This window comes from Ovis aries, chromosome 22, assembly GCF_016772045.2.
Source record: "Ovis aries strain OAR_USU_Benz2616 breed Rambouillet chromosome 22, ARS-UI_Ramb_v3.0, whole genome shotgun sequence".
Taxonomy (NCBI): Eukaryota; Metazoa; Chordata; class Mammalia; order Artiodactyla; family Bovidae; genus Ovis; species Ovis aries.
This window is the reverse complement of record NC_056075.1, coordinates 42,270,998-42,296,925: the sequence shown is the minus strand read 5'-3', so window position 1 is coordinate 42,296,925 and position 25,928 is coordinate 42,270,998. Positions and strand designations below refer to the sequence as shown.

The following is a 25,928-nucleotide window of genomic DNA, read 5'->3' as shown; positions in this document are numbered from 1 at the left end:
TGGATCTCGATTTTTCTTTTTTAAAAACTAGGATCTAGTTTTGTTAATATTTTTTCAGTATGTCAATGTTAATTTTTTTTTTTTTTAAAGAAAAGGTTTTATGGCTACATTGGTTTCGATTTGTAGAATGCCTTACACATGAGAAGATCTGTCACATGAGTTACCAAAAACAAAAATGGTAACATAATTAGCATTTTGTCTCCTTCCTAATTTCTCTTTATTTAAGGTGTGACCCCCTTAAAGTGTTGTGGCACAGGAATGAGGATCCTCTGCTGCTCAATTATTCATGTCATGTTGGGTTCCTTTAATGGACCGGAACCTGGTGATCCAGAGTCGACCGATAAGAAAGTAAAGGAGAGAGAAAGAGGCTGATTCTCCTTGGTTTATGCAGAAGGCCAGTAAAGCCCCTGACACGGTGCCCTCTCGATGGGGTGAAGGCGCAGAGCACCTTCTCAAGAGGGTCTTAGAAGCCTGAGCAGGAAAGTGAACTCAGAGAGCCTCTGCGTTCCAGGGGATCAGCCTGAAAGAGAGAGGGAGAGAGAGAGAAAGCAAGACACGGGGACCGAAGCTCTGATGAAGCTAAGGTGTCCTATTCAACATTTTGTAGGTATTTATACTGTCTTACAAGATAGCTATTTTCAGCAGAGATAAAATCAAAACTTACGAGTTATCAAGGAACCATGAGGTCATGCATATGAAAGAGAGAGGGTTGTAAATAATCACTTCTACCATATGGTTCTCTTTCACTTTCACAAGAAGGAAGAGGGTACTTAACACCATATAGAAAAACTAATGAAGGAAATGCTTGGATTCCGCACCCCCCCCCCCACTTGCCTCTCCTCTTAATTCCTGAATATTCAGGAACAGAAAATTCCTGACAGATCCAAAACAGCACACAAGAAGCCTCCTGTTAAATGCTTCCTGACAATGTCACATCTGACAAGTGACTGATTGAAGGAGTTTCTGTTATGACAAATGAACTGATTTTATTTCCTTCTTTTCACTGAATATGACATTCTAGGTGCTGTTGCTGCAAATGGCCTTGTTTCATTCTTAATGGCTGAGTAACATGCGAGTTGGACTATAAAGAAAGCTGAGCGCCGAAGAAATCATGGGATTGCAGAGTCGGACACGACTGAGTGACTGAACTGAACTGAACATTCCATCGTATATATGTACCATATCTTCGTCCATTCCTCTGTTGATGGACATTTAGGTTGCTTCCATGTCTTGGCTATCATCAGCAGTGCTGCAGTGAACATTCAGTTCAGTTCAGTCTCAGTTGAGTCTGACTCTGTCAGACTGGGCTGTAAGAAGCACAAGCTGGAATCAAGATAGCCGGGAGAAATATCAATAACCTCAGATATGCAGATGACACCACACTTATGGCAGAAAGTGAAGAACTAAAAAGCCTCTTGATGAAAGTGAAAGAGGAGAGTGGAAAAATTGGCTTAAAGCTCAACATTCAGAAAACTAAGATCATGGCATCTGGTCTTATCACTTCATGGGAAATAGATGGGGAAACAGTGTCAGACTATTTTTTTGGGCTCCAAAATCACTGCAGATGGTGATTGCAGCCATGAAATTAAGAGACGCTTACTCCTTGGAAGGAAAGTTATGACCAACCTAGATAGCATATTCAAAAGCAGAGACATTACTTTGCCAACAAAGGTCCACCTAGTCAAGGCTATGGTTTTTCCAGTGCTTATGTATGGATGTGAAAGTTTCTTCACATATCTATGAAGAAAGCTGAGTGCCGAAGAGTTGATGCTTTTGAACTATGGTATTGGAGAAGACTCTAGAGAGTCCCTGGACTGCAAGGCGATCCAACCAGTCCATCCTAAAGGAGATCAGTCCTGAGTGTTCATTGGAAGGACTGATGTTGAAGCTGAAAGTCCAATACTTTGGCCACCTCATGCAAAGAGTTGACTCATTGGAAAAGACTGATGCTCGGAGGGATTGGGGGCAGGAGGAGAAGGGGACGACAGGATGAGGTGGCTGGATGGCCTCATCGACTCAATGGACATGAGTTTGAAACTCTGGGATTTAGTGATAGACAGGGAGGCCTGGTGTGCTGCAATTCATGGGGTCACAAAGAGTCGGACGTGACTGAACTGAACTGAAGGAACCTCCATATTGTTCTCCGTAGTGGCTATACCAATTCACATTGTCACCAACAGTGAGAATTTATATTCTCACCAATTTAAATTCTCTCCACACCCTCTCCAGCATTTCTTGTTTGTGGAGGTTTTGATTACAGCCACTCTAGCTACTGTGAGGTGGTATCTCCCTGTAGTTTTGATGTGCATTTCTCTAATAACTAGCAATGTTGAACATCTTTTCATGTGCCTATTGGACATCTGTCCTCTTGGATAAATGTCTATTCAGGTCGTCTGCCTATTTTTTGAGTGGGTTGTTTGTTTTGATGCTATTAAGTGTCAAGCTGTTTCTAAGTTTTGGAGACTTAACCCCGTATCAGTCACATAATTTGCAAGTAATTTCTCCCAGTGTGTGGGTTGTCTTTTCATTTTATTTCCTTTGCAAAAGTTTTTGAGTTTAAGTAGGTCTCATTTGTTTATTTTTGCTTTTATTTCCATTATTCTGGGAGATGGGTCAAAAATGGTGTTGCTAGGATTTATGTCAGAGAGTGTTCTGCCTGTGTTTTCCTCTTAAGAGTTTTATAGTGTCCAGTCTCACATTTGGGTCTTTAATCCATTTTGAGCTTATTTTTGTATATGGAGTTAAGGAATGATCTAATATCATTTTTTCACATGTGGTTGTCCAGTTTTCCCAGCACCATTTGTTGAAGAGGCTGTCTTTTCCAACACTGTGTAGTCCTGCCTCCTTTGTCATAGATTGACTATAGTTGCATGGGCTTATTTCTGAGTTTTCTATCCTGTTCCATTGATCTATGGAGAGGGCAATGGCACCCCACTCCAGTACTCTTGCCTGGAAAATCCCATGGACAGAGGAGCCTGGTAGGCTGCAGTCCATGGGGTCGCGAAGAGACGGACACAACTGAGCGGCTTGACTTTCACTTTTCACGTTCATGCATTGGAGAAGGAAATGGCAACCCACTCGAGTATTCTTGCCTGGAGAATCCCAGGGATGGGGGAGCCTGGTGGGCTACCATCTATGGGGTCACACAGAGTCGGACACGACTGAAGCGACTTAGCAGCCAGTACCATACTGTTTTGATGACTAGCTTTGTAGTATAGTCTGACATCAGGGAGCCTGATTCCACCAACTCTGTTTTCTTTTTCTCCCCCTCCAAGATTGCTTTGGCTATTCAGGGTCTTTTGTGTCTCCATACAGATTTTGAGATTTTCTGTTCTAGTTCTGTGAAAATGCCATTGGTAATTTGACAGGGATTGCATTGAATCTGTATATTGCCTTAAGTAGTATAGTTATTTTGACAATATTGATTCCTAAGGTCCATCTAGTCAAGGCTATGGTTTTTTCAGTAGTCATGTATGGATGTGAGAGTTGGACCGTGAAGAACACTGAGCGCCAAAGAATTGATGCTTTTGAACTGTGGTGTTGGAGAAGACTTGAGAGTCCCTTGGACTGCAAGGAGATCCAACCAGTCCATTCTGAAGGAGATCAGCCCTGGGATTTCGTTGGAAGGAATGATACTAAAGCTGAAGCTCCAGTACTTTGGCTACCTCATGTGAAGAGTTGACTCATTGGAAAAGACTCTGATGCTGGGAGGGATTGGGGGCAGGAGGAGAAGGGGACGACCGAGGATGAGATGGCTGGATGACATCACTGACTCAATGGACGTGAGTCTGAGGGAACTCTGGGAGTTGGTGATGGACAGGGAGGCCTGGCGTGCTGCGATTCATGGGGTCACAAAGAGTCGGACACGACTAAGCGACTGAACTGAACTGAACTGAATCCACAAACATGGTATATCTTTCCATCTGTTTATGTCCTCTTTGATTTCTTTCATCAGCATCTTATAGTTTTCAAACTAAAGGTCTTTTGTCTCCTTAGTGAAGTGAAGTGAAGTTGCTCAGTTGTGTCCAACTCTTTGCGACCCCATGGACTGTAGCCTACCGTGCTCCTCTGTCCATGGGATTTTCCAGGCAAGAGTACTGGAGTGGGGTGCCATTTCCTTCTCCAGGGGATCTTCCTGACCCAAGGATCGAACCTGGGTCTCTTGCATTGTAGGCGGATGCTTTACCATCTGCACCACTAGTCTCCTTAGGTAGGATTATTCCTAGGTATGTTATTCTTTTTGATGCAATGGTAAATGGAATTGCTTCTTGAATTTCTCTTTCTGATCTTTCATTGTTTGTTAGTGTGTAGAGATGCAACAGATTTCATGTGTTAAATTTTATAACCTGCAACTTTACAAAATTCATTGATGAGCTCTAGTTTTCTGGCGGCATCTTTAGGATCTTTTATGTACAGAACCACCTGACCTGCCTCTTGAGAAACCTATATGCAGGTCAGGAAGCAACAGTTAGAACTGGACATGGAACAACAGACTGGTTCCATCCAAACAGGAAAAGGAGTACGTCAAGGCTGTATATTGTCACCCTGCTTATTTAATTTATATGCAGAGTACATCATGAGAAAAGCTGGGCTGGAGGAAGCACAACCTGGAATCAAGATTGCTGGGAGAAATATCAATAACCTCAGATATGCAGATGACACCACCACTTTTGTGGCAGAAAGTGAAGAGGAACTAAAAAGCCTCGATGAAAGTGAAAGAGGAGAGTGAAAAAGTTGGCCTACAGCTCAACATTCAGAAAACTAACATCATGGCATCTGGTCCCGTCACTTCATGGGAAATAGATGGGGAATCAGTGGAAACAGTGTCAGACTTTATTTTTTTGGGCTCCAAAATCACTGCAGATGGTGATTGCAGCCATGAAATTAAAAGATGCTTATTCCTTGGAAGGAAAGTTATGACCCATCTAGATAGCATATTCAAAAGCAGAGACATTACTTTGCCAACAATAGTTCATCTAGTCAAGGCTATGGTTTTCCAGTGGTCATGTATAGATGTGAGAGTTGGACTGTGAAGAAAGCTGAGCACTGAAGAATTGATGCTTTTTAACTGTGGTGTTGGAGAAGATTCTTGACAGTCCCTTGGACTGCAAGGAGATTCAACCAGTCCATCCTAAAGGAGATCAGTCCCAGGTGTTCATTGGAAGGACTGATGTTGAAGCTGAAGCTCCAATACTTTGGCCACCTGATGCGAAGAGTTGACTCATTGGAAAGACTCTGATGCTGGAAGGGATTGGGGGGCAGGAGGAGAAGGGGACGACAGAGAATGAGATGGCTGGATGGCATCATGGACTCAATGGACATGAGTCTGAGTGAACTCCAAGAGTTGGTGATGGACAGGGAGGCTTGGCATGCTGCAATTCATGGGGTCGCAAAGAGTTGGACATGACTGAACTGACTGAACTGATGTACAGAATCACACTACCTGTAAACAGTGAAAGTTGAACTCACTTTCCAATTTGGAGTCCCATTTCTTCTTTTTCTTCTCTGATTACTGTAGCTAGGACTTCCAAAATTATGTTGAAGAAAACAGATGAGAGTGGACATCCTTGTCTTGTTCCTGAGCTTAGAGGGAATGCTTTTCGCCACTGAGCATGATGCTAGCTATAGGTTTGTCATAAGGCCTTTCTCATGTTGAGGAATGTACCCTCTATATCCACTTTCTGGAGAGTTTTTATCATAAATGGGTGCTGAATTTTGTCAAAAACTTTTTGTGTATATATTGAGATGACCATATGGTTTATATTCAATTTGTTGATATGATGTATCACAATGACTGATTTGCAGATGCTGAAGAATCCTTGCATCCCTGGGATGAGTCCCAGGGATTCACCACTTGATCATGGTGTATGAACTTTTTAATGTATTGTTGGATATGGATTGCGAGTATTTTGTTGATGATTTTTGAATCTATGTTCATCAGTGATATTGGCCTGTAATTTTCTCTTTCTGTGGTATCTTTGTCTGGCTTTGATATCAGGGTGGTGGTGGCCTCATAAAATGCGTTGGGAAGTTTTCCTTCCTCTGTGACTTTTTGGAACAGTTTCAGAAGGATAGATGTTAACTCTTCTCTTGAAAAAATTTGCCTGTGAAGCCATCAGGTCCTGGACTTTTGTCTGCTGGGAGGTTTTTAATCACGGTTTGAATTTCAGTGCTTGTGATTGCTCTGTTCATATTTTCTATTTCTTCCTGTTTCCGTCTAAGGAGACTGTACCTTTCTAAGAATTTGTTTGAAGAATGGACTGATTTTTTTTTTTTTAAACAGGTCTTTCAGTTCAGTTCAGTTCAGTTCAATTCAGTTCAGTTCACTCAGTGGTGTCCGACTCTTTGCAACCCCATGAACTGCAGCACACCAGGCCTCCCTTTTCATCACCAACTCCCGGAGTCCACCCAAACCCATGTCCATTGACTGGGTGATGCCATCCAACCATCTCATCCTCTGTTTTCCCCTTCTCCTCCTGCCCTCAATCTTTCCCAGCATCATGGTCTTTTCAAATGAGTCAGCTCTTCACATCAGGTGGCCAAAGTATTGGAGCTTCAGCTTCAACATCAGTCCTTCCAATGAACACCCAGGACTGATCTCCTTTAGGATGGACTGGTTGAATCTCCTTGCAGTCCAAGGGACTCTCAAGAATCTTCTCCAACACCACAGTTAAAAAGCATCAATTCTTTAGCGCTCAACTTTCTTCATAGTCCAACTCTCACATCCATACATGACCACTGGAAAAACCATAGCCTTGACTAGACAGAGCTTTGTTGGCAAAGTAATGTCTCTGCTTTTGAATATGCTATCTAGGTTGGTCATAACTTTCCTTCCAAGGAGTAAGCGTCTTTTAATTTCATGGCTGCAATCACCATCTGCATTGATTTTGGAGCCCCCCAAAATAAAGTCTGACACTGTTTCCACTGTTTCCCCATCTATTTCCCATGAAGTGATTGATGAGACTGGATGCCATGATCTTCGTTTTCTGAATGTTGAGCTTTAAGCCAGCTTTTTCACTCTCCTCTTTTACTTTCATCAAGAGGCTCTTTAGTTCTTCTTCACTTCCTGCCATAAGGGTGGTGTCATCTGCGTATCTGAGGTTATTGATATTTCTCCCAGCAATCTTGATTCCAGGTTGTGCTTCCTCCAGCCCAGCGTTTCTCATGATGTACTCTGCATATAAGTTAAATAAGCAGGGTGACAATATACAGCCTTGACGTACTCCTTTTCCTATTTGGAACCAGTCTGTTGTTCCATGTCCAGTTCTAACTGTTGCTTCCTAACCTGCATACAGGTTAAGAGGCAGGTCAGGTGGTCTGGTATGCCAATCTCTTTTAGAAGTTTCCACTGTTTATTGTGATACACACAGTCAAAGGCTTTGGCATAGTCAATAAAGCAGAAATAGATGTTTTTCTGGAACTCTCTTGCCTTTTCAATGATCCAATGGATGTTGGCAATTTGATCTCTGGTTCCTCTGTCTTTTCTAAAACCAGCTTGAACATCTGGAAGTTCATGGCTCACGTATTGCTGAAGCCTGGCTTGGAGAATTTTAAGCATTACTTTACTAGCATGTGAGATGAGTGCAATTGTGTGGTAGTTTGAGCATTCTTTGTCATTGTCTTTCTTTGGGATTGGAATGAAAACTAACCTTTTCCAGTCCTGTGGCCAGTGCTGAGTTTTCCATATTTGCTGGCATATTGAGTGCAGCACTTTCACATTGTCATCTTTCAGGATTTTAAACTGCTCAACTGGAATTCCATCACCTCCATTAGCTTTGTTCGTAGTGATGCTTCCTAAGGCCCCCTTGACTTCACGTGCCAGGATGTCTGGCTGTAGGTGAGTGGTCACACCTTCATGATTATCTGGGTCATGAAGATCTATTTTGTACAGTTCTTCTGTGTATTCTTGCCACCTCTTCTTAATATCTTCTGCTTCTGTTGGGTCCATACCATTTCTGTCCTTTAATGTGCCCATCTTTGCATGAAATGTTCCCTTGGTATCTCTGATTTTCTTGAAGTGATCACTAGTCTTTCCCATTCTGTTGTTTTCCTCTATTTTTTTGCATTGATTGCTGAGGAAGGCTTTCTAATCTCTCCTTGTTATTTTTTGGAACTCTGCATTAGGCAATTCACATTATTAGACTAGAACACATCCAGTAATACATAATTGTTTTAATTAGTTTGCAAAATCATAACCAAACTAGATATTTGATTGAAGATTCAGAAGCTTTAATGCTGCTTTGAAAAATACTTCCTTACAATGTTATCTTTCTCATAATGGAAAAAAGAAATAACATCTGATAAGTCAGTGGTTTGTTGAAAGCACAGATATTTTTTGTTTCCTTGTCTTAGGTCTTCCAAAAACTCTGCTTTGAGTTTGTTAAGTTCTTCTGCCAAAAGCTTCAAGTTGTATGGAAGCATCTGTTCATCTAAAATAAAGATACTCAAAATTATTTGGGTAGATTAAATTTAGCTGGACTGATGACACTAGGAAATTAATTTGATTACTTCAGACAAACCAATCAGATCCTTCTACAAATAATAACTGAGCTGGTATAACGTACGTGTAGATAAAGGTAACCTTAATGCAATACAAGCAAATCATTTAAATAACTTGCTATGAAATGTGTGAGCAGAAAAGGCTTTTTGTTGCCAAATTAAGTTGACTTACCATCTTATTGGATTAACAAGTAGGAAGGCCAAAGAGCAGAGCTAGAAAATGACGGGTTTGAAGCTCATATGCCTAGAATAGTTGTCCAATAGAGTTTCCTACAATGATGGAAATGTGCTATGTCTGGCCTTCAGTCCAGCAGCCACGAGCCATGTGGGTGGTGTAACTAAGAACTGATTTTTTTTGTTGTTGAACAGTTTTATGGAGGTAAAATTAACATTACAGCTTACCATTTAAAGTACAATTCAGTAGTTTTAGTATATTCACAGATATAAGCAGCAATGATCATAGTCAATCTTAAAAAACATTTTTACCATCTGTGATAACTAATACACCCTCCTGCCCCATCCCCCCTCTCTCTGCCCTCAATCCCTAAGCAACCAGTAATCTACCTCGTGTTTCCAGATTTCCCCATGCTGGACATTTCACATGACTGGACTCATACTATGTGACCTTTTGTGACTGGCTTCTAGCACTTTACATAATGTTTTCAAGGTTCATCCATGTTGTGATATTTTCTTGCTTTTTATGGTTGAATAATCCATTTTATGGGTAGATGGACATATCCATATGTTTGTCAGCTGATGGACATTTGGGTTACTTCTACCTTTTGGCTGTCAGTAATAATGATGCTATAAGCACTTGTGTACAGATTTTTATATGAATATGTTTTCATTTCTAGGTCCCATGGTAACTACCTTTAATCTTCTGAGGAGCTGCTAGGCTGTTTTCCAAAGCAGCTGCACCATTTTACATTGCCACCAGTGGTGTCCATGGATTCTGAGTTCTCCATATCCTCACTAAAACTTGGACTTTTAGATTTTAGCTGGCCTAGTCAGTGTGCAGTGGTATCTCACTGTGGTTTTGATCTATATTTCCCTGATAACTAATAATGCCGGGTGTGTCTCCATGCAGTTACTGGCCATTTGTATATTTTCCCTAAAGAAATTTCTACTCAGATTCTTTGCCCATTTAAAAAATAGGGTTATTTGTCTTTATTATTGAGTTGTGAGAGTCCTTTATATATTTTGGGTATAAGTCCCTTATGAGATTTGATTTGCAAATATTTTTTCCCATTTTGTGGATTTTTCTTTTACTTCTTGATGGAAAGAGAACCAAAATATTTAATTTTATTTAAGCAGAGTTCCAGAAGCTAGCCATCTCCTTCACCAAGGGGAAAAAAAATTTTTTTTAATAGATAGGAAGAGAGTTGAGAGTAATTTGGGTATAACCCTAGTCCCCCTTGACTTTATGTTGTTGTTTAGTTGCTAAGTCATGTCCAATTCTTTGCCACCCCGTGAATCATAGCATGCTGGGCTTCCCTGTCCTTCACTATCTCCTGGAGCTTGCTCAAACTCATGTCCATTGAGTCGGTGATGCCATCCAACCATCTCATCTTCTGCTTCCCCTTCTCCTGCCTTCAATCTTTCCCAGCATCAGGGTCTTTTCCAAGGAGTCAGTTCTTCGCATCAGGTGGCCAAAGGATTGGAGTTTCAGCTTCAGCATCAGTCCTTCCAATGAACAGTCAAGACTGATTTCCTTTAGGATGGACTGGTTGGATCTTCTTGCAGTACAAGGGACTCTCAAGAGTCTTCACCAGCACCATAATTCAAAAGCATCAGTTCTTTGGCACTCAGCCTTCTTTATGGTCCAACTATCATATCCATCCTGGAAAATCCCATGGACGGAGGAGCTTGGTAGGTTGCAGTCTGTGGGGTTGCTGAGGGTCGGACACAACTGAGCAACTTCACTTTCATGCATTGGAGAAGGAAATGGCAACCCACTCCAGGGTTCTTGCCTGGAGAGTCCCAGGGACATGGGAGCCTGGTGGGCTGCCGTCTATGGGGTCACACAGAGTTGGACACAACTGAAGTGACTTAGCAGTAGCAGCAGTATCATATCCATACATGACTACTGGAAAAACTATAGTTTTGACTATATGGACCTTTGTCAGCAAAGTGATGTCTCTGCTTTTTAATACATTGTCTAAGTTTGTCATAGCTTTCCTTCGAAGGAGTGTCTTTTAATTTCATGGCTGCAGTCACCATCTTCAGTGATTGTGGAACCCACGAAAATAAAATCCATCACTGCTTCCACTTTCCCCCCTTCTATCTGCCATGAAGTGATGTCACAGTCCTAACTCATTTTATAGACAAAGGCAAATGGCTGAAAACTTCTACTACAACTATTCTTGTTTTCTTTCTGACATAAGACCATTTTTGTTCCAGCTCTTTTCCAAACTTTGTATTATAACTCATACCTGGGTTGCATGTTGCAACCAGTGTTTTTCTAAGATGCAATCAAATAGACCACAGTAGAGTTCATTAAACATGGCAGCGTTTTGTGAAACTTGTTTCTATGCAGGAGTGTGTTCACGTTAAGGGGCTACACACACTAGGTTACAGTATTAAAATCGAGTTATGGATCAGGGTTAAAAAAAGAAGTCTGAAAAACATAATATAGTTAGTATACTGTTTCTTTTTCCAATGTCCTAAGTTTTTCTAAAGGTATTAATAATAAATGCTGGTGATGTGCGGGAGCATAACAGAAAGCATAGACTAGAATCAGATTTAACTCTGAGCCCCAAGCTGCCCAAGTATATAGCCACTGTTCAGTGTAGCCTTAAGCAGGTACTCTTATCCTCTCAGACCCTCCATTTCCCCATTTGTAAAACTACACTTCCCTGATAGGATTCTGAAGACTAGAAATAATATATAAGGCTCTTGGCATATAAAAGGAGTTCAAGAAGTATTAAGCTGATGTTATTTTTTTTTAAACCAAGGGTGATAGTAAAGAGTTCAATATTTAAAACCTAAAGGAATAATTTTCCAAAACTGTAATTACCACATATTTCATCTAAGTTCAGACAGACGGTGCACCGAGCTTGTTCAGATGCCATGCTGATTTTCCAACCGGCCCTGACTACCTCTCCCCATCCCTTACTTCACTCTAGACTCAATGGCTTCTTTTGTATTCTAGAATATACCAGCTTTACCTGGTACAGGTAAAGCAGCTTTCGGCACTACTTGGAATGATACTCCAGGCATCAGTATGGCTTGCTATTTCCTTTCATTCGCATCTTTGCTTAAATGTCACTTCCTCTGAGAAGTCTTCATGATTGCTCTTTTAAAAATATATCCTCCCATCACTACACTGTCTTGCCCTACTTTATTTTTCTTCAGAGCGCTGGCATATATTCATATATTTCTTTTTTGTGTGTGTCTCCTCAGTATGACATTCTGTTCCCTCCAAATGTTCCAATATCTAGAATAAAGCCTAGTACAGAGTAGCCACTTGATAAAAACCTACTGGATGGATGAAAGCCTGATTCCAGGGGTTGAAGTTTAACTCAACCGAGTTGCACATTTAAACTGAAAACATGATGTAAACGTCACAAATGAAAGTACATAAAGTACTCGTGTCCAGGGAACAAGAGGAGCAGGAGAGAATAGTCTCAATTGAATAGAATCTTAACTACTCAGCATACCTTTGGCTTCCTTCATTGTCTGAGAGACAATTCTTCGGAGGGTCTGATCAGCTTGATGAAGAATGTTAGTTGAACAGATAAGTCTGTCTGTTTCCTAGGTAATAAGACATTGTTATTGGGACAGTTACCTAGTTGTATAAAAGAAATGACTAAAGTGTAGGTGATACACAGGTGAAGAGACTGAAAGAAAAGAAAAAGTAGCTTTTCTCTTCCAGGCATTCTCCTTTAGTGAAAGTGTTATTCGCTCAGTCGTGTTCGACTCTTTGTGACCCCCATGGACTGTAGCCCGCCTGGCTCCTCTGTCCATGGTATTTCCCAGCCAAGAATACTGGAGTGGGTGGCCATTCCCGTCTCCAGGGGATCTTCCAACCTAGGGATCGAATCCAGGTCTCCTGCATTGCAGGCAGATTCTTTGCCATTTGAGCTGCCAGGGAAGCCCCCTTCTTCTCCGGAGAGGGTAAAAATGAAATACATCAAGTTGTAAGCTGGATTCCGTGTAGGCAGTATGCTGGTTAATGTCTAAGAATAGGCTTTCGAAGACAGAAACAAACCCATCTATAGTGGTTGTCTATTTAGAATGGGAAAGATTCTCTATTCAAGAAAATTTGAGAACCAAGGGAACATACCATGCAAAGATGGGAATAATAAAGGACAGGAAAGGTATGGCCCTAACAAAAGCAGAAGATATTAAGAAGAGGTGGCAAGAATAGACAGAAAAACTATACAAAAAAGATCTTAATGACTCTGATAACCACGGTGGTGTGATCACTCACCTAAAGCCAGACATCTTGGAGTGAGGAGTCAAGTGGGCCTTAGGAAGCATCAACAAGCAAAGCTAGTGGAGGTGATGGAATTCCAGATGACATATTTCAAATCCTAAAAGATGATGCTGTGAAAGTGCTACACTCAATATGCCAGCAAATTTGGAAAACTCAGCAGTGGTCACAGGACTGGAAAATGTCAGTTTTCATTCGAATCCCCAAAACAGGCAGTGCCAAAGAATGGTCAAACTACCACACAGTTGCACTCATTTCACATGCTGGCAAAGTAAAGCTAAAAATTCTCCAAGCTAGGCTTCAACAGCATGTAAACTAAGAACTCCCAGATGTTCAAGATGGATTTAGAAAAGGCAGAGGAACCAGGGATCAAATTGCCAACATCCACTGGATCATAGAAAAAGCAAGAGAATTCCAGAAAAACATCTACTCCTGCTTTATTGACTATGATAAAGCCTTTGACTGTGTCGATCACAACAAACTGTGGAAAATTCTTCAAGAGGTGGGAATACCAGACCACCTGACCTGCCTCCTGATAAATCTGTATGCAGGTCAAGAAGCAACAGTTAGAACTGGACATGGAACAACAGACTGGTTCCAAATTGGGAAAGGAGTACATCAAGGCTCTATATTGTCACCTTGCTTATTTAACTTATATGCAGAGTACATCTAGTGAAATGTTGGGCTAGATGAAATACTAGCTGGAATCAAGATTGCAGGGAGAAATATCAATAACCTCATATGCAGATGATACCACCCTTATGGCAAAAAGTGAAGAGGAACTAAAAGCCTCTTGATGAAGGTGAGAGAGGAGAGTGAAAAAGCTGGCTTAGAACTCAATTCAAAACATTAAGATCATGCCATCTGGTCCCAATTACTTCATGGCAAACAGATGGGGGAAACAATGGAAACAGTGACAGACTTTATTTTCTTGGGCTCCAAAATGACTGCAGATGGTAACTGCAGCCATGAAATTAAAAGACATTTGCTCCTTGGAAGAAAAGCTATGACAAACCTAAACAGTATATTAAAAAACATAGACATTACTTTTCCAACAAAGGTTCGTTTAGTCAAAGCTATGGTTTTTCCAGTAGTCATGTATAGATATGAGAGTTGGACCATAAAAAAGGCTAAGCACTGAAGGATTGATGGTTTTGAATTATGGTGCTGGATAAGACTCTTCACAGTCCTTTGGACTGCAAGGAGATCAAACTAGTAAATCCTAAAGGAAATCAGTCCTGAATATTCATTGGAAGGACTGATGCTGAAGCTGGAGCTCCAATACTTTGATCACCTGATGCAAGGAGGTGACTCACTGGAAAAGACCCTGATGCTGGGAAAGACTGAAGGCGGGAGGAGAAGGGGATGACAGAGGATGAGATGGCTGGATGGCATCACTGACTCAAAGGACGTGAGTTTGAGCAAGCTCTGGGAGATGGTGAAGGACAGGGCAGCCTGGTGTGCTGCAGTCCCTGAGGTTGCAAAGAGTCAGACACGACTGAGAGATTGAACGACAACAACAATGGTGTAAATATTCCCATCCATGCCCACTTCAAACTACCAGTGTAACATCAGCAGGCTCCAACGTTTCTGAAAATTTAACAGCTGCTTTTGAGCAAGCAGCGCAGGCCGCCTCCAGAGCACCGCTGCACCCAAGTGTCAGGGGCTGGATGCTGCTGAGATGCTGGGGCAGGGACAGAGATCATCTTCCACACGTTACTTATACTTCATGCTCAGCTCCAAAGGCTCTTCCTACAGAAGATCCTTCTTCTGAGAGAAAGTTCCTTTTCATTTATGCTAAATCTCAACTGGAAGACTTACTTTTTGTTCCAAATTCTCCTCCACGTATTTTATTGGATTTTCCAAAGCAGTAATCAATAAATCAGTCAGCTTCAGCCTGTAAGAGGAGGTAGGATTAAATAAATTCTTATATCAAACATCTGTTTTTAAAAGAACTTGTGGTTTTGAGCATTAAGCAGAATTCTAGAGGAATAAAAGTGGTATATCTAAAATTCTAAACAGAAGGGGAAAAGCAAAGTGATTTGGAAGCTACTTTCTACTTGCAAAATTCAAATGTAGAACTTCAAGAAGCCCCCCCAAAATCCCTCCTGTAAAAAATATTAATTTCCCAAGATCCCTATTAATAAGCTTTGAAAAGGTACTCTCTTTTCTCTCATTAAGTGCTGAACTTTAGGCACCTACAACTTTATATTCCCCAGAGAAGCATGCTTAGTCTTTATTTCCTGGCTTCTACTCATTTGTGTGTGTGTGTGTGTGTGTGTGTGTGTGTGTGTGTGTGTGTGTGTGTGTGTGTCTATGTATGTGAGCTCAGTTGTCATGCCCAACTCTTTGTGACTCTATGGACTCTAACCCACCAGGGTCCTCTGTCCATGGGATTCTCCAGGCAAGAATCCTGGAGTCGGCTACCAATTCCTCCTCCAGGGGATATTCCCGACCCAGGGATGAAACCTGCAGTCCCTGCACTGCAGGCGGATTCTTTAGTGCTGAACCGCCAGTTAGTAGCTGTAGTATTTCACAGAAGCCTGGGAAAGGCATATCTGTCATATCATCTTTCAACTTCCAATAGAAGGCCACCAGATTTTAGACAACCCCTTCACAGCTATGCTGGGACTATTTTAGACCAGGGGTTGTTTTTGTTGTTGTTTTCTCCCTGGTTTAGGTGTTTTTCTTTTTTAAATTATATATTTATTTATTTGGATGCACAGGGTCTTAGCTGTGGAATGTGGAATCTCTTTAGCTGTAGCACGTAGGATCTAGTTCCCGGACTAGGAGTTGAATCTGGGTCCCCTGCTTTGGGAGTACAGAAGCTTAGGCACTGGACCATCAGGGAAGTCCCTGGACCACGTTCTTAAGACTCAAGACAAACCTGCAGATTCTGCTCAGGGTTGGCCCTGGCCCTGGCACAGCTCACACTCGTTCCTACTTCTAGTAAGAACTAGCCCCCAAAGCAGTGATGATAACCTTGGGTTGCTCTCATGGGATATCTAAATATCTCAACCAACCATTCATTTCTGAAGGAAAACATTTTCAGTATTCCAGAAACACAAGCCATCAATCAGCTATGTGTTTGCCTGCTCAAAGTTTCAAGATATTATGGGAAGTTAAAATTAGAAATCTCAGCCGTAGCTTATTTCATCAACCCTATGAACAATACTTAACTTAAATCCAATTTTGAATGTTTTTAGAATGTTCAGTTCAGTTCAGTCACTCAGTCATGTCCGACTCTTTGTGACCCCATGAACTGCAGCACACCAGGCCTCCCTGTCCATCACCAACTCCCGGAGTTCACTTAGACTCATGTCCATCGAGTCAGTGATGCCATCCAGCCATCTCATCCTCAGTCGTCCCCTTCTCTTCCTGCCCCCAATCCCTCCCAGCATCAGAGTCTTTTCCAATGAGTCAACTCTTCGCATGAGGTGGCCAAAGTACTGGAGCTTCAGCTTTAGCATCATTCCTTCCAACGAAATCCCAGGGTTGATCTCCTTCAGAATGGACTGGTTGGATCTCCTTGCAGTCCAAGGGACTCTCAAGAGTCTTTTCCAACACCACAGTTCAAAAGCATCAATTCTTCAGCGCTCAGCCTTCTTCACAGTCCAACTCTCACATCCATACATGACTACTGGAAAAACCATAGCCTTGACTAGACGGACCTTAGTGGGCAAAGTAATGTCTCTGCTTTTGAATATACTATCTAGGTTGCTCATAACTTTTCTTCCAAGGAGTATTACAAAATGCATGGAAACTGTATCTTGGGAACTAAACATTTTGAAGACTGAGTTTAAGAAAAAGATTTATATGATTGGAAGAGAATACAGAGTACAGAGTATAAAACATTAGCGTTTTAAAAATTGTTGATCACATATGGACAACAGTGAGGCGGGAACTAAGGGACCGTGGGGGACATACCTCTAGGGTTGTGTTGTTCCTGCAGCACCCACAGGCCACATGCAGCCAGTCAAGTTTAAAGTGATCAAAATGACATTTAAAATTCAAGTCATGGGATTTCCCTGGTGGTCCAGTGTTTAAGAATCTACCTGCCAATACAGGACACATGGGTTGGATCCGTGGTCTGGGAAGATCCCACATGCCTCAGAGCAACTAAGCCCGCAGGCCACAGCTACTTAGGCTGTGCTCTAGAGACTGTGGTCCACAACAAGAGAACCTACCGAAAGGAGAATCCCATGCGCAGTGACTAGAGAGCAGCCCTACTCTCTGCAACTAGAGAGAGAGCTCACATGCAACAAAGACGACCCAGAGCAGCCCAATAAATAAACAAAATTCAGGTCATAACTTGCACTGGTTTTTACGTCCAGTGCTTGATGGTCAGTTGCACGTGGCTAGCAGCTACTGAAGTGACTTAGCAGCAGCAGCAGCAGCAGCTACCATACCAGGCAAAACAAACACAGAACGGTCCCATCATCGGTGAAATTTCTATCAGAAATGTTGTAAACCAGAACTCTAGAACTCTTGAGACCTATTTTAGTAATCAAATGCATTAGAGAGCATAGCCACAAGCCTCACACCTACACAAGCAGTGTAACGGAGTGAGATTTAAGGCGCAACCAGGATTCAGTTCCATTCCTTTTCTCTGTATAAGAAAACTACAGGGGGGACTTCCCTGGTGGTCCAGTGGTTAAGACTTTGTGCTCCCAGTGAAGAGGATGTGGGTTCGATCCCTGCTCATGGAACTAAGATCCCACAAGCCTCGTGGTGCAGCCAAAAAAATAAATAAAAAGTTTTTAAAAAAACTGACAAAGGAAAGAAAACTGCTGGGCAATCTAGACTACACTACTTCAGCAAGAGTGTCAGAGAGGTACCCTACTCTGAACTCCCTGCCCGGATCCCTGGGAAACTGTATAACTTTAACAAGAGGACATATTTGCAAACAAACCTGGATTCACCTCTCAGGTGTAACTGACAACCTCAGTGACTCTGGGCAAGCTAAACTTCCTCACTGGGTTTTCTCTTCTACACAAATGGGAAGAAATAATCTCTTTCCAAGGCTTGTGTGAAGAGCAATCAAATGGATATAGAAGTATGCAGCCCAGGGCCTGGCTCAGCGAGGCACCTGGTGAAAAGACACCTTTGAGTGGGCTACCTGGCCTCTGAAGCACATGCTGGACTCTGAATTGCGAGGCTGTGGTGTTCCCAAGCATTTTTCTCGGGGTTGGGCTTTTCTATTTTGTTTCCCATCTGGTGGATGGTCTCGGCAGGCAGTGGTCGTGGTCTCTGGGCATTCCTCTGTAGACAGGTCTCGAGAGCACAATCTAAAAAGAGCTGGCAAAAGCCTAATGAATCTGAAAACAATTCAAAAACCACAAAATTACTCAGGCAGTATTTTTCCAAAATGTGAACTAAATGTATTTATATAAGTTATCCCATCTGCAGAAGGAAAGACCATTCACAGTACTGAATCCATATAAACCTCCTAATCCACTTAAGTTCTCACTAAAAACCATTTTTAAAGTCTTTACTGAATTTGTGACAGTGTTGCTTCTGTTTTATGTTTTGGTTTATTGGCCACAAGGCAAGTGGGATATCAGCTCCCTGACCAGGGATCAAACCCTCACCCTTTGCATTGGAAGGTGAAGTCTTAATCACTGGATCACTAGGGAAGTCCCAGCACTAATAAATTTGATATGTGAATAAATATCCTTGTGTGTGAGAAAAAAAAATTGTGTTAATTACATTTCCGAGCCAGCTGATAGACTTCATATCTCATACTTTGATAGTAAAAGTTGTCATCTAAAATCAAAAGCAGAGGTCTAGACACAGCAGTCTTCGTTAAGGGGCAGAGAGACTGGGCCTCAACAGGTGCAGAGGATATCAGATCTTGATCCTTCAAGCAGGTTATAAAATCCTTCCACATGGCTTCAGTCCTGCTGGCTGGGGCAGACATCTGACACCCGTTAATGACAGCCAGCAAGAAGTGTTCAAGGTACTTCAACAGTTCCTGGCGAAGCAATTTCCATTGGGATGGCTGCAAAATACCAGAGAACTGAAAGTTATATTAGGCTTTGGCAAGTAGTGTGGTCACGCCTCAACACCCCCCTGGTCCATATGATAATTTCTGAACCATTTGGAGGTCTCTAGTCCCAGCTTGCTTTCTTATTCTCATGTCTTCATATATGCTATTCCCTCTACTGAAAAACTAGTCAGTGATATTAGCTCTCTGTGAATTCCTTTCAGACTCAACCATGCAGAAGGCATGCAGACCCTCCCTCGCCTACCATGACACCTGTATACACTGAGTCTCCACTCTAAGAGGGTTTACACTGTTTAAGCAACTCCATGTCCCTGCTAGATCAACAGTCTGCTGTATACCCAGCCTTCAGCAGAGGGTTTGACACCTAATAGATGCTCCAGAAATGTTTATGAAATGACTGAATAAGTGAGTAAATGAAAGAATGAAAAGCTGTTACCATCCAGGAGAAAGAAGGAACCAAAATAAATATCCTGCCAAATTAAAAAGTCTGGCTAAGATATAGCAATGCCCATGTGCCCTTGAAATAAGAAAAGTTTCAGACAGAAAGAGGATCAGCTGAACAGTCTCTGGGTCCAGAAAGGACCTCAGGCTAACAATAGAAATGGAATGGGATAGGGAAAGATAAGAGTAAGCAGATTGAGGGGAAGAGAACAAAGAGCTTGGAAACACAAGTAACTTTGCTGCTGTTCAAGGGCTCTGGAGAGCACTAACTCAGTTATGAGGTCAAGGCTGGAGGGCAAACACAAGGACGGGAGATGAGGATCCCTCTCCTGTCTGTCCACGCCCCATCACATCGCTGAGATTACAGCACACAAAACTAATATTGGTTTGGCTAAAAAGTTCATTCGGATTTTTCCATGCCCTCTTACAGAAAAACCCAAATGAATTTTTTGGCCAACCCAATATATCAGTGAAATCCACTGAAAAGAAAACAGCAACATAGATCACTTCCTAAAATGTGAGATATCCTAATCATGGTAACAAGATGAGCCCCAGGGCCTTTGTAGGGGGAGAGTGGAAAAAATACAGTAAGAAAACGGAGGGAAAACCACAGCAAATACAATCTCTATTGACAAGTTCCAGCTTCCTCCAGAGTGGTGAAATACTATTACCTAAGTAAATCCACTGCTGCTATGGGACTGATACCACATTTACCTCACAATTAACCAAGAATGGGGAAATATATAACTTTGCTGGTGAAGTCCAAAATTTTTCACATGCCAAATGTACTGTATTTTTGCAAATATACTCACAGACTGAAATCACACCATATTTGCATTTTATTTATGCAAACATCTACATTCAGCACTAAACAACAAAACTACTTAAAAATTTCAGAATATGTCACTGAGTGTTTTCTCTAGAGTTAGCATGAGATGAATGCCGTCAATCTACTGTTACCACAAAAGTCTTTGTTTTCATGTTTCTCAAAGGGATGCATCTCATCTCGCTGAGGGTTATCTGAGGGCTAAAAGCTGAGTATGTACTTGGTACCCAAACACAAGCCTCTTACTTCATCTGGTGGTCAACTAAGAAACCAACATCTTTTTCTATTCTGGCAGTGGCAGGTTTACACCGATTACAAATGAAGATCAAGCTTCAGAGGCCGAATTCTTCATTTGTACAGACTAGACTTTCACAGGAGGCACCCTAGTAAGTACCTTGTTACTTGTAATTCTGTATTCTTCTTTAAAAGTTTCCCTCAAACTGCATAACTTAAAGCCCCATAAAACCTGGATTTTCCTGGCTGATTGTTAAATTGGCTGTTGGAATTTTTGAAAGCGTCTGTCCCTCTTTACAGAACAACCTTCCCAAAGGATTTTCAGGAGGGTATCTGACAATGGGAGATTTCCACCTTGCACGCTAACTTCAGAATCTAACCCTATACCTGTGGCTGTTTGTACCTGTCATATTCATAGTCAACTTATTCTGTGCAAACCAGCTCACTTTCGTCGAACTCCCGTCTCTCCTCCATCAGGGATCCTTCTCCCACACCACGCATTATCCAGTACACCCACCTATGGTGCCATCCAACCATCTCATCCTCTGTCGTCCCCTTCTTCTCCAGCCCTCAATCTTTCCCATTTCCCAGCATCAAGGTCTCCTCCAATAATACATTTCCCTTGGCTGTTGAAGGCGGGAGAAGGGGACGACAGAGGATGAGATGGTTGGATGGCATCACCGACTCAATGGACGTGAGCCTGAGTAAACTCCGGGAGTTGGTGATGGACAGGGAGGCCTGGCGTGCTGTAGTCCAAGGGGTCACAAAGAGTCGGACACGACTGAGCAAATGAGCTGAACGGAACTCCGGCCTAGGCCCCGCCCCCTCCGTACTGACCAATGGGCGTGCGCTTGCCTTCTCAAGGACCGCTTCCGGTATGACGTCATCATAGGCGACGACGCCCACCGCCCAGCCCAGTTCCTGCTGTAGCTGGTGTCTGAGGGCGCGCGCGAAAGTTGACTTTCCTGCCGCGGGCAGGCCGCAGAGAACACAGAGGACTAGCTTTTGTGGCCCTTCGCTGTGCGCTCCTCTGACGTCCTCCCCCATCTTCATGCTGTAGCGGGAGACCCGAGGCCACCGGAAGCGTTGACGGCGCAATGTCCGTCAAACCGCGCATGCGCAGTCCCCCACCACCAGTTTGCACCTCCTGGGGGCGCAAGGGAGAACTGGGCGAGTCTTCGGATCAAAAAGGTATGCGTGATCTCTGTCGTCTCCGAGATCGTCCCCTTGGACCCTTGAAGCGGTGGTGTTGAACTTACTGTGAGTCGAGTCCCCTAGGTTGGCAAATTCACGGGGATGCGTTTCCTAAGATCAGAAAAGTTGGACTTAGGAATTCCCTGGGATCCAGTCAACGCTGTCACTGAAGAGGGCAAGATTAAATCCCTGGTCGGGGAACTATTGATGAAATCCCATAAGCTGCGCGGCGAGGCAGTTAAAAAAAAAAAGAAAAAGAACCATCCAGCTGCAGCTGAGTTCGACAACTGTACTCCGCTGTTCCTGAAAGGCAAAAAATATTAGTTATTGCGCGGTAACGCCACCAGCCGGCAGCAAGTATCAGGAAATGAAGGCAGGAAAGGCACATTCCTCCTTACACGTCCAAGTCTAGTGCATTCACGCAGAGAAAACTTTCTTTCAAAGAAATGCTAAGATGTGGGGAAGTATAAAACAGATTCCCTCTATGGGGAATGTGATGTAGAAAAACTGCATTCACAGTCTAGCTTTCAGCTTATCTTATGAGGTTACTTCTTCGTCGTAAGGAGATATGTTCAAAATGTGATGAAGAAGTGAATGAGAATGAGTATATACTGGGGCAAAATATAATTAATAACCTGATGTTGTATCTGATATAGCTGTGATTACAGAGCAGGTGCACATACATCAACCTCATTTTCTTTCTCTCGGGTTGAAGGTGACCATTGAGTTAAACATTCATTTCATGACAGTTCATTGTCATAGACCCAATGCAAGATCCCTCTCCTTTATTATTGTTTTTTATTCCCCATCCACGCTCACACTCATTTCCTCTCCCGTTCCTAGGCAACCTTTTTTTTTTTTTTCTTGTTTAAACACGGTTAGTTTTGCTTGCTTACTTTTTTAAGAGCAGTTTTAGGTTCACAACAAAATTGAAAAGAAAGTGGAGAGCTTACATACACCTCTGCCCATCCCTACCCAAGTCTCTTCGACTATCAACATCCAGGATGGTACATTTGTTATGAATTGTTGAACCTACACATCATTATCAGGCTTCCCTGGTAGCTCAGCTGGTAAAGAATCAGCCTGCAATGCAGGAGGCTCCGGTTGGATTCCTGGGTCGAGAAGATCCCCTGGGGAAGGGATAGGCTACCCACTCCAGTAATCTTGGGCTTCCCTGGTGGCTCAGACAGTAAAGAATCCACCTGCAGTGCAGAAGGCCTAGGTTTTATCCCTGGGTTGGGAAGATCCCCCTGAAGGAGGGCATGGCAACCCACTTGAGTATTCTTGCCTGGAGAATCGCCATGGACAGCAGAGCTGGACTGGCTGCAGTCCATGGAGTTGCAAAGAGTTGGACATGACTGAGCAACTCAGCACAGCACACATTATCACCCATAGTTTACATTGGGTTTATTCTTGATGTTATACATTCCATGAGTTCTGGCAAATGTATAATGACAGGTACCCACCATTATAGTGTTATACAGAATAGTTTTACTGCCCTAAAAATCCTCTGTACTCTACCTATTCACCTCTCCCTGAAATGAAGCAGAACCCCACGGTCTTTGCCCACCATATCCTCAGCCAGCTTTTTGTCTGTGGAAAAACTTTAGCCAAAGAGTAAATTTCTTTAATTTCTTTCTAATTCCTAGAGCTAAGCCTTCTGGAACCCCTTTCTATTCACAAACAGATTTTCACTTAAAAAGACCTTGAACTACTTTACCTTAACTCAAACATGACCTGGACAGCATGGCATTGTTCATAACTCTCCAAAATCTCACCTGTAATTGCTGAGATTAACTAAGACGTTTATTCTATTCTCTAGTAGAGCTGACTGTGGCTCAGATCATGAACTCCTTATTGCCAAATTCAAACTTAAATTGAAGAAAGTAGGGAAAACCACTACACCATTCAGGTATGACCTAAATCAAATCCCTTATGATTATACAGTGGAAGTGACATAGATTCAAGGGAATAGATCTGATAGAGTGCCTGAAGAATTCTGGACATAGGTTTGTGACAATGTACAGAAAGCAGTGATCAGGACCATCCCCAAGAAAAAAACAAAAAGGCAAAATGGTTGTATGAGGAGGCTTTAGAAATAGCTGTGAAAAGAAGAGACGCTAAATAAAGGCAAAGGAGAAAAGGAGAGATTACCCATTTGAATGCAGAGTTCCAAAGAATAGCAAGGAGAGATAAGAAAGCCTTCCTCAGTGACCAGTGCAAAGAAATAGAGAAAAAAAAAAATGAGAAAGACTAGAGATCTTTTAAAGAAAATTAGATATACCAAGGGAACATTTCATGCAAAGATGAGCACAATAAAGGACAGAAATGGTATGGACTTAACAGAAGCAGAAAATATTAAGAAGAGGTGGCAAAAATACACAGAAGACCTATACAAAAAAGATCTTCATGACCCAGATAATCACGATGATGTGATCATTCACTTAGAGCCAGACATCCTGGGGTGGAGTCAAATGGGCTTTAGGAAGCGTCACTAGTAACAAAGCTAGTGGAGGTGATGGAATTCCAGCTGAACTACTTCAAATCCTAAAAGACAATGCGGTGGACTAGATGCACTCAATATGACAGCAAATTTGGAAAACTCAGCAGTGGCCACAGGACTGGAAAAGGTCAATTTTCATTCCAATCCCAAAGAAAGGCAGTGCCAACGAATGCTCAAACTACTGCACAATTGCACTCATCTCACATGCTAGTAAAGTAATGCTCAAAATTCTCCAAGCCAGGCTTAAACAGTGTGTGAACTGTGAACTTTCAGATATTCAAGATGGATTTAGAAAAGGCAGAGGTACCAGAGATCAAATTGCCAACATCCATTGGATCATAGAAAAAGCAAGAGAATTCCAGAAAAACACCTACTACTGCTTCATTGACTATGCTAAAGCCTTTGACTGTGTGGATCACAACAAACTGTGGAAAACTCTTGAAAGATGGGAATACCAGCCCATCTTACCTGCCCACTGATAAATCTGTGTGCAGGTCAAGAAGCAACAGTTAGAACTGGACATGGAACAATGGACTGGTTCCAAAGAGGGAAAGGAGTACATCAGGGCTGTGTATTGCCACCCTGCTTATTTAACTTATATGCAGAGTACATCAAGTGAAATGCTGGGCTAGATGAAATACTAGCTGGAATCGAAATTGCAGGGAGAAATATCAATAACCTCAGATATGCAGATGACACCACCTTAATGGCAAAAAGTGAAGAGGAACTAAAAAGCCTCTTGATGAAGGTGAGAGAAGAGAATGAAAAAGCTGGCTTAGAACTCCATTCAAAACACTAAGATCATGCCATCTGGTCCCAATCACTTCATGGCAAATAGATGGGGAAACAATGGAAACAGTGACAGACTTTATTTTCTTGGGCTCCAAAATGACTGCAGATGGTGAATGCAGCCATGAAATTAAAAGACATTTGCTCCTTGGAAGAAAAGCTATGACCAACCTAGACAGCACATTAAAAGCAGAGACATTACTTTGCTGACAAATGTTCGTCTAGTCAGATATGGTTTTTCCAATAGTCATCTATGGATATGAGAGTTGGACTCTAAAGAAAGTTGAGCACTGAAGAATTGATGCTTTTGAACTGTGGTATTGGAGAAGACTCTTGAGAGTCCCTTGGACTGCAAGGAGATCAAACCAATCAATCCTAAAGGAAATCAGTAGTGAATATTCATTGGAAGGACTGAAGCTGAAGTTCCAATACTTTGGTCACCTGATGTGAGGAACTGACTCATTGGTAAAGACCCTGATGCTGGGAAAGATTGAAGGCAGAAGCAGAAGGGGACAACGGAGGATGAGATGGTTGGATGGTATCACCGACTGGATGGACATGAGTTTGAGCAAGCTCCGGGAGTTGGTGATGGACAGGGAAGCCTGGCATGCTGCAGTCCCTGGGTCTCAAAGAATGGGCCACGACTGAGTGAATGAACCTAAAGTCAAGTAAAGGTTGGGGGGCGGGGGCGGGGTGCGTGACCACCGCACTGCGCCTGCGCAAAGCCCAGAGGGTGGCCCATGTGCTGTCAGGGCGCATGCTCTAATCTGGAGCTTCCCGCGAGCCACCCCACCGCGGCCCAGTGCTTTTGAACCCCGCTGCCAAATCCGGCCGGCGCGCGTATGAGAGTCGGCCGTAGCTGGTCTCCAGACAACGGGGAACTGCGGCCGCTCTCAGGTTTGCCGGGGGCCGAGCCGGAAGTTGCCCTGTTCCTTCACCTTCCCTCGATCTGGCGCAAATTAAAGAGCTATAAAGAGAGGTTCCGGAGCCGGCCTGGTCC

At 42.6% G+C, this 25,928-nt stretch overlaps 1 protein-coding gene across 2 annotated transcripts; it reads right to left on the bottom strand.

The window, feature by feature from the left end:
* Positions 1-8,207: 8,207 nt before the first annotated feature.
* PSTK (phosphoseryl-tRNA kinase) lies at positions 8,208-21,545 on the bottom strand. Of its 2 annotated transcripts, none has more exons than XM_012103096.4 (6): positions 21,280-21,545; positions 18,644-18,935; positions 18,054-18,252; positions 14,756-14,831; positions 12,159-12,252; positions 8,208-8,429 (listed from the first exon to the last, which is right to left on the bottom strand). In XM_012103096.4, exons 1-6 carry the CDS (start codon positions 21,493-21,495, stop codon positions 8,230-8,232), a joined length of 1,077 nt encoding a protein of 358 aa, XP_011958486.2. In that variant the 5' UTR covers positions 21,496-21,545; the 3' UTR covers positions 8,208-8,229. The 2 variants fall into 2 exon arrangements, with proteins under 2 accessions (XP_011958486.2, XP_011958488.2); XM_012103098.4 differs by having other exon boundaries at positions 21,298-21,545.
* Positions 21,546-25,928: the final 4,383 nt, after the last annotated feature.

What these genes read in the sequence shown, in the direction of transcription:
- PSTK (XM_012103096.4), bottom strand. Translation starts at nt 21,495, where the DNA reads ATGAAGATGGGGGAGGACGTCAGAGGAGCGCACAGCGAAGGGCCACAA. An exon ending in AGGAGAATTTGGAACAAAAA is followed by an intron (nt 12,253 to 14,755) that starts GTAAGTCTTCCA and finishes CTTATTACCTAG; the next exon opens with GAAACAGACAGACTTATCTG. An exon ending in GACAATGAAGGAAGCCAAAG is followed by an intron (nt 8,430 to 12,158) that starts GTATGCTGAGTA and finishes TCTTTATTTTAG; the next exon opens with ATGAACAGATGCTTCCATAC.